This window comes from Melanostigma gelatinosum (assembly GCF_949748355.1).
Source record: "Melanostigma gelatinosum genome assembly, chromosome: 15".
Classification (NCBI taxonomy): Eukaryota; Metazoa; Chordata; class Actinopteri; order Perciformes; family Zoarcidae; genus Melanostigma; species Melanostigma gelatinosum.
The window spans coordinates 10800812-10813065 of record NC_136648.1 but is presented as its reverse complement, the minus strand read 5'-3'; the positions used below and the strand labels follow the sequence as shown (position 1 = coordinate 10813065).

Below are 12254 nucleotides of genomic sequence, written 5' to 3'. Positions count from 1 at the left end.
GTGCCAGTCTGGCTTGTTGGTTTGCAATGCCATTTAGACGTGACGTTTCGAGAGGTTCAACACTCTTGGAGAAAGGGCAAGCTCAAATCGTGGCAGCGGCAGCTAGTACAGGCACTTCCTGTTGCAGGCTCAGCTGCCACGACTTTCCGTGGCAGCTGAGCCTGCAACAGGAAGTACCTGTACTAGCTGCCGCTGCCACGATTTGAGCCAGCTCCTACTGCACTCTTGAACCTCCTACCTCATCGTTTAGGTGACATTTTTACAACATGCCTTAGACTAGAGCCACAGAGCCTGAACCGAACTGAACTTCATGAGACACAATGTGGGAGAGAGTGAGAGTCTCTTTTCCCCGTGCTGTGGTGTCAGTGATGAAGTGCATGTGAGTCACTGTGTTTGATTCATAGTGAGCAATTGATGGAGCAGAATGAAAACAAGGGACAATAGTTGCATAGTGTCAACTGAGTGGGCCCACGGGGGGGGGGGGGGCAGTGGGAAGTGTTTCTGAGAGAAGCATTAAAAATGGCGTGCTGTCTGCTGTGACTGCAGGTATAATCACAGAGGATTACACGCCCACACACACGAAACCTCAGCACAGAAGCTGTTGTTTGGTCTTCGACCGCTCAATACAGGTGTTGCCACCAGAGGTTCTCATTACTGACGCAGACATGGCACCAGAGTTTCCTTTGTGAAAACACAGACAGTCGAACATACAGACGGATCAGATGCAACTGATGCAACCTAATTTACACTTGGTGTCTGCTGTAGGTCTTTCCAATGGGTCCTCTGCCTAACAGGAAGTGATGTTTATTCTTAAAGTTCTTATGAAATGGTATCATCGCGTCGAGTACTTGACTCAGTAAAATCTTGATGGTGCTAGGAGAAAAGTCATGGGATCACTAAAGTCAGAATCCAAGTCATTTAATAGACGTTGACATATTTCAGTCTGGACAAAACAACGTTGCCATTCCCATACAGCCACGCCACCAGCATGACTAAAAACACCATAACAAGTAGGCTGGTACAGGGACTTAGCAGCGTAATGTCATCAGATGCCAACAGTAAAAATCAAAGTCTAAATAATGACCCCTTAAATACAGTCAGATGTTTCAAAATTCAAAATATGACAAAACATATTTGATGTTTGGCTGAGACAGCTAATATTTCACGTGTTTACCCTCTAAGTATTGCCTTGTAAATTGTCCACAGCCAATTTTCGTGTCTGTCTTTTCTGACATTGCGTCACCTAAGTACACAGTGTAAAAATCATGAAAAATATTTGTCAGAGCATCACCCTTCAGGCATGCTGCTTTTATAAGTATGGGTTTACGGGATTCCTCTGGTTCTAATACGCACATTCGACAGTTTCAGTTAATTCCTCTTTTCCTACCAACAGCACATAATGTAATTGCATCGGTGTGTGTGTGTGTGTGTGTGTGTGTGTGTGTGTGTGTGTGTTTTGCGCCATGTGACTGGACTGTTTGAAGATGTGGGTTACGTAATGGGGGCCACTGTTTTCATCCCACTGATGACAGTTTAACAACCGGACCTTTCCACTGTGGTGCAAGTCAGGCTAAGATTTAGCAACTCTGCCGCCAAACTAGCTGCAAAGAGGAAAATTAAGAAAAAAAGCGAGTCTGTTCATTTTCCTCAAACTGTTAAGCCATGAATAGTTTGCAACCTTGGTCTGTTTTCATCTTTAAATGACAGGAGCTCACATATTTCTCCTGAGCTCATCTCAGGTGCCTTGTAATCTCATTTGAGAAAGGAAGAAAGGTCAAGTGAATGCCTTCCATGTAAGCAGATTTAAATCTAAGGCTGTATCAAATTTGACAGCTGTGTCTGCAGGACTGTCTGTGACTTCTTGTTGGGCTCTGCTGAAAAACAAACGCGGTGACCTAGTTTGCAACAGCAGCTCATGTTGAGGTACCGCTCAGACTGGACACAGCGAGGTCATTTAGTGGGCTCAGACAGCACCATCCTGTCCAAACGCTGCAATGAACCATGGGTAATGGACGATTCAGGGCAGTGATGGAGTGGCGCATGCAGACCAACATGTTGACAACTAGTACTCTCCCTGGACTCCCTTTGACCTGATGCCAATTATTTGTTTTCCACCCGCACTCTACCATCTGTCTCAAAACACGCGCAAACCCATAAGTACAATGCCTTGTGTTTAATGAAGTGGATGTTCACGTTGAACCTTCATCCATCCTCCTGATGAAACCTACAGAATACTTTGCTGTACATGGGCCACGGTGGACGGAATCCTTTAAACACCTCATGGAAAGGACTTTGTAACAGTGTCCCTCCTGTGTAGGTGGACACGTCACCGTTGAAGAGGCTGCCGGGTCCTGATCTAAAAACAGGCCCACCTATATTTTTAAGCCAATACTGACCTGGCGACTGCAGACACCTCAGGAAGCAGGGTCTTTGGCAGGACACGAATGGGAGGGATGAGAGAAAGAGAGAGGGAGAGAGGCTGGATGGATGTTGATGTCACTGGATACCTCTGCTCACAGATGCTGTCTCTGTAACTCAGGTAACGTCACAGGGTAGTTGTCTAGTCAGACAGTTCTTCATAATATCCTAAACTACAGATTTGGTTACTTTCAGGCCTACTTGTGTTTTCTCCCTTGATTGTGATTGTATAGAATTTTAAAATGTGTCTCCCTCTATTATATTACCGAATCGTTGAATTTTTGAATAAATAATGGCAGATATCAACTGGGCCCAAATAGGGCCCAAGCACACAGAGCTGTGTTGGTTGTACTGTTAACGCCATCTAGTGTTAGCTCACCATATGAAGTGCTGACTAGACCCATCTCCAAAGCATGGTCGTAATGAAAAGGGCAAATGATGACTTAATCGATCAGATTTGACTGTCACAGGCAGATGGAAGGGCATCAGACCCCTTTTCAACCTCTTTGCAGAGGGGCTCGATGAGCTAATTGGATCTCTCCTCTATAGCTCATCTAATGGGCGATGTCCACATCCAGTGGAAGAGAGACTTGTCATCTAGCACAGAGGTTATGCGTGAGATTAAGGCAGATTGGCAGTGTCCTTTCCGCATGACCGCCTCCACCAGCCTCGGTCGGCAAGGACAATCCGAGACCAAGCATCACACTTGAAACGAACCCTTCTGGACTTCATGTTTTCAAACGTGGGCCGATATGGTCAAAGTCATAAAGGATGCAGCTCATCACATTATAGTGCACAACGCAAGGTGACATAAAAAAATGACTGTCATGGCTTGCAGGCCCGCGTACCATGTATGCAATATGGAATTTACGACGGCTGGTTTCTGCACCTACTGCAGGGATCTGAAGGAGCGCATCCACCTCCTCTGTTGCAGCGATGCGCAGCCGTGCCGCATGACTCACAGCGGCAGAAATGGCACGGATGTAAACAGGAGGCGGGCTCAGGTAAACCTAACCTGTACCTGTCCAGCCAATGGGGCGCCGCGTTGCTCTGACTCCGTCTCCAATCCCGGGCTTTTCATTGGTCCTCCGCCGCGTCGATATCGTGTAAGAGTGAAGGCGCAGATTCGCAATTACACCGCGGAACAGAGGAGAGAGAGAGAGAGGGGGGGGGGGGGGCAAATGATTAATCTGTCAAAGGCGAATTGGTGTTCGGGATGAGATCGCTCTGACATTCAGCCGACCGGAACCAAGCCCACAGGCGAACACAATTCATGCACAGGAATTTGCGATCAAGCTGATGCACTGCCATAGCAGGTGGCGCTTGTATAATCGTCCAGGGTCTCGTCACTTCTCGTTGCTGCCCGATCTGCGCGTCGTTTCAGCACTGGACAGCGACCGGGGCCATCGGACACCGAAAACACCGAGGGAATCCTGAGGCGGGGTAGGCTCACAACAACGCACTAAAATGTGCGATTGTTACTCTGATATATTTTCAGACGAGACTATTTTGAATTGTGTGTCAACGTCTATCTGCACCCTGCGAACGATGCGTTGTTTTTGCCTTTATTACGCGCTGGTCGCGTGCGATTTGTGGATTCTGGAGGGCAAGGGTTTGTTCAATGACACTGTATACGGAGCCTATAAAGCTCCACTCATCAAATGCCCTTGAAAGTATATGCTTCGTGCTGCTCGCTGTGTATGTGTGTGTGTTTGTATGTGTGCAAGGGGGAGAGAGAGGGAGAGAGAGAGAGAGAGAGAGAGAAAGAGAGAGAGAGAGAGAGAGAGAGAGAGAGGGGTTATGGTGGTTGTGTTGAGCAACTGCGCAATTGTCTGTTCCTGTCTGTTCATATCTCTTTTCTCTGCACATCTCTCTCTCTCTTGGTGTCTCTCTCTCTCTCCTCTTCTTCCACAGTTGGTCCGACCCTCGCTTGGCTCGGGGCAATGTGCGGCTAGATGACTTCACTAGCCTCCATCAACAAGCACCGCGGTATCCCGGACTAATATAGCAGCGCCACATCCCCCCCCCCCCTCTCTATCTCTCTCTCTCTCTCTCTCTCTCTCTCTCTCTCTCTCTCTCGCTCTCTCTCTCTCTCTCTCTCTCTCTCTCCATTCTCATTCGCTGATCCCGAGTCCACCCGTCTAAAGGCACCATGGGAAACCGCGGCATGGAGGATCTGATCCCTCTGGTCAACAAGCTGCAGGATGCCTTCAGCTTCATCGGCCAGGCCTGCAACCTGGACCTGCCGCAGATCGCAGTGGTCGGCGGTCAGAGTGCAGGGAAGAGCTCCGTGCTGGAGAACTTTGTAGGCAGGTAAAATTGACCACCATAAATAGGATAATCCCTTCTCCGGTTAACCTTGAGGATGACATAAGAGGCCTATGGAGCCAATCTCTGCGTTCAAACCATCTCTCTCCAGCTTTAAGTCACTGCGGCTGCACCTTCTGATGATGCCTTTTAATTATGTTACGTGTAGTTTTGTTTTTTTCTACAAACTGTCAACACTGTCCTGTGGCTACTGACAGAGGAGGGAAGCAGTATTTGGGTTACAGCAGCACCTTAGGGATTTCAGTCCAATCAGTACCAACTGCAGTCAGGCTACTTCCAAGGTCCTAGAAATATCCACCTCTTCCTCGTTTGGAGGGCATTCAAATGCCGTTTGTCTCCTTAAAAAATGATGTCATGGTCTTTGTCCGATACGAAATGCAGATTGTGCAGAGACATCTCACTGCATGAAACCATTTTAAAACACCATCCTGCTCCCACTCCCGAAAACACACATGCATATTCATCATCTTGCCCTGGATTTTGGTCACCCACAACAAGTAAATTATGAGCGGATGCATTTAATTTAATGGTTTTCTTCAAGATAAGGATAAAGTATTCAACAACAAGGAGTGTGATTCTGGTGATTCCCACAACAACTGCCCATTAGCTAGAAGATGTCTGCTGCAAGAACCTTTTTTGCCGCTCGACAACACCGCACCATTCTGTCTTATAGCCCATGCATTGCACATTTTAATTGATTGCTCGTTTAATATCAGAATTTGCTGGAAAACTACCTCTCTAAATTGACTCATTTATTGTAGCATTTCGTTTTTTTGCCGTGCAGTGTTTGTGCCAGTTGATATAACATATAAAAAATGAAAGGGTCACTCCGATCTTACACGTAAAGGTCAGTTTGCTCGCCATGGATAACACTGCACCCAACCTGTGAAATCTGCTGTTTAATGTCCTCTGTGATTCTGGAGGAAGTTTTGCAATATCTGAGTAGGTACCTCTGACGATTTCATCTGATTTAGGCTGTAGACTAAACATATTTACCAAAAACAAATGGGTGTATTGATTTTGTATTGATTTTGAAAGATGAGAGCAGGGAATTTCTAATGAAATATGCTCTTGAGTTGCAGTACAGTAAATGTAGGATCCAGTATTTTTGGAGCTTTATCATGAATGTCTCAGCCTCTGATGCTTCAATATTTACCAGGATTGTTTTCAATCTGGGGCTCACAAGTTCCCCAATTTCGTGGAAGTGCAACATCAGCTAGATTGTCTTCAGTGCGACCGAGTAGTTCCTTTCTTGAGCAGTTGTAACATGCATGTTTGCAGTTCCAGATGGATGAATAGATTTTTTCCTGTTCCAGCCCTCATTGAGAGTCGTGATGCTGAGTAATGGTCCATCTGTCCAGAACTGTCTCTGCACAGTGCTGAATGGACAAGCAGTGGGCTGCATGGTCTTTTTTTTAACTCATCCCACCATAGAGAGAGCTCCGAGGGTCGATATGTGTTAATAAGGTTTTCTTGGAGCAGACCTCTAGCATAGGAGGTGGCCGTGATGGCTGTCAGTTGTGTGGCATGCTCTCACGTGCATGTGCACACATATTCACACACACACACACACACACACACACACACACACACACACACACACACACACACACACACACACACACACACACACACACACACACACACACACACACACACACACACCAACTCGTTTCTCCCCTCAGGAACCCCTCAGGAAATGGTGAAGTCATCGTTTTTAAATGAGAGAGCTTCTTGTCAGCAATGCAGCTCTTCATTTTGACCTGATCTTTAGCAGGTCGCATTGTTCTGTACTGTTGGAGAACTTGGTTGTTGCAGCAGCAGCAGCTGAAAGCTGCAGGAGTTACTGTCTTTTTAAATGGCCCCTATTCCACTCAGAGTACGTTGAACTGGCGTATAACATACCAGATGAGTGACACTGAAAGGTCCACAGTAACTTGCATATAGGGTGTAATAATAATATATTTTCCCTTCAAGAGTTCAGAGGGGAAAAAGCCTCAAGATGAAATTATCAGTATACCACCAATAGCTATCCATATAGTCTTTGATAAATGTCGACATCAACTGTGGTTTGATACAATGACTTTTGATTGGTCTTTCCTCAGGGACTTTCTGCCCCGTGGATCTGGTATTGTCACCCGCAGGCCCCTGGTTCTGCAGCTTATCAGCGCCACTGCAGGTGGGCGTACACACATTTACACACCCACACATGCTAGCATGCGCACATACACACATATGCAGCCGCCCCCTCTGCCCATTTTTAAATGGTACTGCTTTTTTCCCCTCACACTGGCATTATTTTTCTCTCAGACACATGCAGCACAGCCACGACTAATCCCAGTTTTATATCTTCATTTTCATTCTCTCAGAATGGGCTGAATTCCTCCATTGCAAAGGGAAGAAGTTCACAGACTTCGATGAGGTTCGCACAGAGATCGAGGCCGAGACGGACCGCGTCACAGGGGCCAACAGAGGAATATCTCCCGTCCCCATCAACCTGCGTGTTTACTCTCCTCACGGTGCGAAGCTCATCTCCCTTCCTTTCACTGTCAAGTAACAGCACACAATAACACTTTTGAATTAAGGGATTAATTTTGAATTAATTGAATTAATTATTTTATTAGATTTTATCTTATCTTATCTTATCTTATTTTATTTTTGATTTTTGATGTTTTACTACAGTTGAAAAATAGAGCAAATAGTTCGAATTTAATTTAAAAAATGTCCTGCCGTAGGGAGCAAAGTTAAAAGTCCAAGGGAATAACTCAGTAACTTCTGAAGATTGACGAACAACAGGCTACAGAAATGTCTCACAGGTTATGGCCGGTTCTATTTATATTGCATTTCTGTCTCCGTGCAGTGCTGAACCTGACTCTCATCGACCTGCCGGGGATCACTAAGGTGCCGGTTGGAGATCAGCCCGCAGACATCGAGCAGCAGATCCGGGAGATGATCATGCAGTTCATCACCAGAGAGAGCTGCTTGATCCTGGCTGTCACTCCGGCCAACTCTGACCTGGCCAACTCTGATGCTCTCAAACTGGCGAAGGATGTCGATCCACAGGGTAAGACGAGGGCACGAGGGCATGGAAAGGATATTGGGGGCGAAGGAGGCTGTAGGACAAATGTAGGATGTTGAATGGAAGTGAATGAAGCACGTAAAAGGAGGCCTTGTGGTGAGTGAAACTGACCTTAACAAGACATCTAATCTCCATCAGCTGCAGGGATGGTGCTTAGTCTCTGACCTGGTTCCCTTCCCTACAGGGGTCGATCAAGTGTCACATTAATATTAGAAACGAGGGTCTGAGAGAAAGGGGAAAGGAAGAATAAGGAGAGCGTCAAAAGATAAATGAGGAGAGAGGAAAATGAAAATCAGAAAGAGATGGGTGGAATTAAAAAAACACAGAAGAGGGTGATGCTAAGGAAAAACAGTCAGTGTAAGTGGGATGATGAAGAAGGGTAAGAAAGGAATCAATTTACTGCTCAAGAAGTTTGGCCTTCAGACAGGAGGACACAGGAGAGGAGGATGAAGTAGCTACGAACAGGAGGTCTTGAACAAAGTACCCTTGTGGGAGGGATGAATAATATCAGACAAGAAGAGTGAGATGGAAGGATATAGAAGGGAACAGAGAGATGGGATGGTAACAGCCAAAGATGCTTGGAAAGGATGACGTGGCGGAAGCAGAATTTAAATGAGAGTAAAGAAAGAAGTACGCAAGAGGGAAGGAATAAAGGAAAGGAAAAGATAGACGTGAAGCTGCATTGGAACTGGGCAAAGGTCTTTAAAGTGCTCAACAATCCAAAACGCAAATATATTCAATTTACAATGATATAAAAGAGAGCAAAAGCTCCCATTTAAGAAGATGCTACGAGCAAATTTAGCATTTCTACTCAGAAAAGTGACCCAAGCCATTAAACGATTAGGAAAATAGTTCCTTTAACCTCCAACAAGCGTTTCTAAATTCCCATTACAATCTTCCTCACTCTTTTTAACCCCTTTTCTAGGTCTGAGGACGATTGGAGTAATCACCAAACTGGATTTGATGGACGAGGGCACAGATGCCCGAGAGATATTGGAGAACAAGTTGCTGCCGCTGCGAAGAGGTGTGTGACAGTAGAGTGAGCTATGCAAGCCAGAATCACTTTGGCTCGTGTACTTGCTTTTTTCTCTTGTAACACTCTCAAAGTCTCTCACTGTGCTCTTTATCACATTGTCCAATAACTCTGTTCTTGTTCTGCCTCCTTTCACTTCACCGCTTGTCTTTCAGTTTGTCTCGCTGCCTCTATCTCCCGGGATTAACATTCATTATTTCTCTCAATTTGCGTCCATGTTTATTGATTCCCAGGTTATATTGGAGTGGTGAATCGCAGTCAAAAGGACATCGATGGGAAGAAAGATATCAAGGCAGCGCTGGAGGCTGAGAGGAAGTTCTTCTTGTCCCACTCATCATACAGGCACATGGCTGAGAAAATGGGCACCCCACGACTGCAGAGAGTGCTCAACGAGGTGATTTACTCCCGGTGCTTTGCCACATGCACTTTACGTAATTAATAAGAGGGCGGCCGTGTTGTTTTCTTTCTCCCTTTTCCATTGTATGGCACATCAGTGTGGGTGTCAGTACGTGGAAAATGCACTCACTCTTTCTAGTTCAGCTCCTAATCATTTATAATTTCTCTCAGACAGGCACTCCATGTTGTCTCTGCTGTGTTATACATTATCTACGGTTACAGTCTTTATTGGTAAATCACTGTATACAGCCAAAATGCCAACAACATAATCTACTTATTGACTCCCATGTGATTATAATTTGTTTAATTTTGCTGGCTTTGTGTCTCCACAGCAATTGACCAACCACATCCGGGACACCCTGCCAGCTTTCCGCAGCAAGCTGCAGTCCCAGCTGTTGGATCTGGACAAGGAGGCCGAGGAATACCGGGGATACCGACCCGATGACCCATCCCGCAAAACCAAGCAGCTGTTGCAGTCAGTGCCCCCATTTTCTCACAACAGCAGCATTTACTTGACACTTTGTTGATAAAAGCTACGTTTCCTACAAAAGGTCTGACCTCAGGCAGAGATTACTTTCTCTCATGGCCCCCCCATTGCTTATCCGCTCTTATTTTAGATGTTAGAAGTCACTGCTGGTCTTTTATTTATCGTGCTTTTTTTACATTGTTGTGTGTTCAGGATGGTGCAGCAGTTCTCTGTGGACTTTGAGAAAAGGATTGAGGGCTCAGGGGATCAGGTGGACACAGTGGAGCTGTCTGGTGGAGCAAAAATCAACCGCATCTTCCATGAGCGTTTCCCCTTTGAGCTCGTCAAGGTGACATGTTGCACATAGAGGAAGATGGCACACTGCAAAGAAACAAAAACAAATGAAATAATCTACTAGGGTACAATTATTTGACCTCTTTCAATTAAATATATCTTTTTTTTCAAATTTGAAGATTTGTTGGCTTAAAAACATATTGAACTAACTGGAATCCCACCATGTATCATTTTTTAAATGTAAAATGTACACTCTTCCCAGGTTGCTAAAACTCCCAACTTCCCAGTTTATCACGTCATTTTACTCAAAGATAGCCATGGCGCCTGCAGTCATCTGCCTGTCCCATCCTGTACGAAGACTATGACACTCAGCTCTATAAAATTCCTGAAGCAAAAGAAAGTGCAGCTGAACTAATGACTTCTTTTTTATCTCATTTCAACACAATTTAGTCTTGAAGGCTGAATATAAATTATACATTTTACATTTCTATTTCCTCTCTATACACACCTTATAATGTCCTCTCTTCGTGAATGAGCCCTAAATAGCTTCACTATTATCAACACATTTTCAAACTCACAGTACAAATTTCTCTTTCTTTTTTCTTCTGATAATTCTTCTTTTTCACAGTTAAATAACTCTGTTCTCTGTATCTGCTGTCTAAACACTTCTCTGTTCCCTTCAGATGGAGTGTGATGAGAAGGAGATGCGTCGTGAGATCAGTTATGCCATCAAAAACATCCACGGTATCAGGTAGGAATGAATATACCTAACTAAAAAAACATTTCTCATTTTCTATACTCCCTGCGTTGCACCACAGCCTCATCAGTTTTTACCCAAAAGGCACAAAATTCCTCCAAATATTTGAGATATACCTACCAGTGATACTACCACTGCCCGTTAGCATTATAAAGGTATAAATGAATTGATTCACCGCCTAAAGACAGTCACATATATTAATGTTGATGTGGTAAAATACAGATCTTTAAATTTGGTAAAAACCTAAAATGACATGGTTTGGATGGAAATTTGTAAACAAGGGAGGAGCCTGTCGTCCTTTTTTATGTTCTGTCCAGCCTCTCTGTGTGTTTCTATATTGGTTCAGCAGCGGTTAGCCACCACAGCCAAAAGAATTGCCACCCAAGCGAGAAATCTGACATTTAAAGTAACACCACATTTTAGCCTGAAGTCCCTTCAACAACAATCGCTGGTCCAATATCTATCCATGACTGTTTTTTAACACATCAATACAAGTTTTTTGCACTCACCCCTTTATTACTGCAACCACCGACCGCCACAGAATATATGCTTCATCACAATTATACCTTTTTTTCCCTCTTCTTCTTGGTGGGTGTCAGGACTGGACTTTTCACCCCAGACATGGCGTTTGAGGCAATTGTGAAGAAGCAGGTCATAAAGCTGAAGGGACCCTGCGTCAAGTGTGTGGACATGGTCATCCAGGAACTGATCAACACTGTGCGCCAGTGCTCTGACAAGGTAGCTCATGTGGTTTATGGGGGATTTTGAAATCTGGAGGTTAACAGGAAGGAAAGATGGAGTAATGAAAGAAGGAAAATTAAAAATAAGCCCACTGTTGTTTCTGAGTTCTTTTTTTTTTATTATTCGTTATTCCACATTCCTCATTGCGTGGAGTGAGTGATATTCTGTAACATGTGTTTTCAGCTGGATTGCTTCCCCATGCTGCGTGAGGAAACTGAGAGAATTGTGACGACACATATCCGAGACAGAGAGGGTCGGGCCAAGGACCAGGTAACACTCGAACATTTGCAAACGTTACTTTGAAATTATGGCTCTACACATTTGTTTATGAGGGAAGATCTGTGGCAGGTGTGCACACGTATCTCAGGAGCCAGTTTTATACCCGTGTCTGTCATTGTATTGTGATAGAATTATAAACAAGTTACCAATTAACCAAAAAGATTACTGTTCATACACATTCTGCATAACATAATACATTTGAAGAAATAGTTTTGGGGAATGTTGAAGAAGATCAATGCCACTGTCATGTCTGTACAGTAAATATAAAGCTTCCACCTGCAGCTGGTTAGCTTAGCTTAGCACAAAAACTGGGAACAGAAACAGCTCGCCTGGTTCTGTCTGAAAATAACAAACTCCACATACCAGCACATCTAAAGCTCACTAATTGACATTTTACATCTGGTTTGTTTAATCTGTTCAACAAAGCTAGTTGTAAAAACAACACATTGTGGTTTTATGTGCC

General features: G+C 44.5%; 1 protein-coding gene across 2 annotated transcripts in view; it reads left to right on the top strand.

The window, feature by feature from the left end:
• The first annotated feature begins 3646 nt into the window (after nucleotides 1–3646).
• dnm3b (dynamin 3b) overlaps nucleotides 3647–12254 on the top strand; it is a 19308-nt gene continuing 10700 nt past the window's right edge. For both annotated transcript variants that reach the window (XM_079285087.1, XM_079285086.1), the window contains exons 1-12: nucleotides 3647–3861; nucleotides 4333–4731; nucleotides 6852–6925; nucleotides 7116–7265; nucleotides 7607–7810; nucleotides 8751–8849; nucleotides 9092–9252; nucleotides 9587–9729; nucleotides 9934–10069; nucleotides 10698–10765; nucleotides 11371–11509; nucleotides 11696–11782. In XM_079285087.1, coding sequence (XP_079141213.1) covers nucleotides 4571–4731; nucleotides 6852–6925; nucleotides 7116–7265; nucleotides 7607–7810; nucleotides 8751–8849; nucleotides 9092–9252; nucleotides 9587–9729; nucleotides 9934–10069; nucleotides 10698–10765; nucleotides 11371–11509; nucleotides 11696–11782 — 1422 coding nt within the window. In that variant the 5' untranslated portion in view covers nucleotides 3647–3861; nucleotides 4333–4570. The remainder of the gene's footprint in view (nucleotides 3862–4332; nucleotides 4732–6851; nucleotides 6926–7115; nucleotides 7266–7606; nucleotides 7811–8750; nucleotides 8850–9091; nucleotides 9253–9586; nucleotides 9730–9933; nucleotides 10070–10697; nucleotides 10766–11370; nucleotides 11510–11695; nucleotides 11783–12254) is intronic.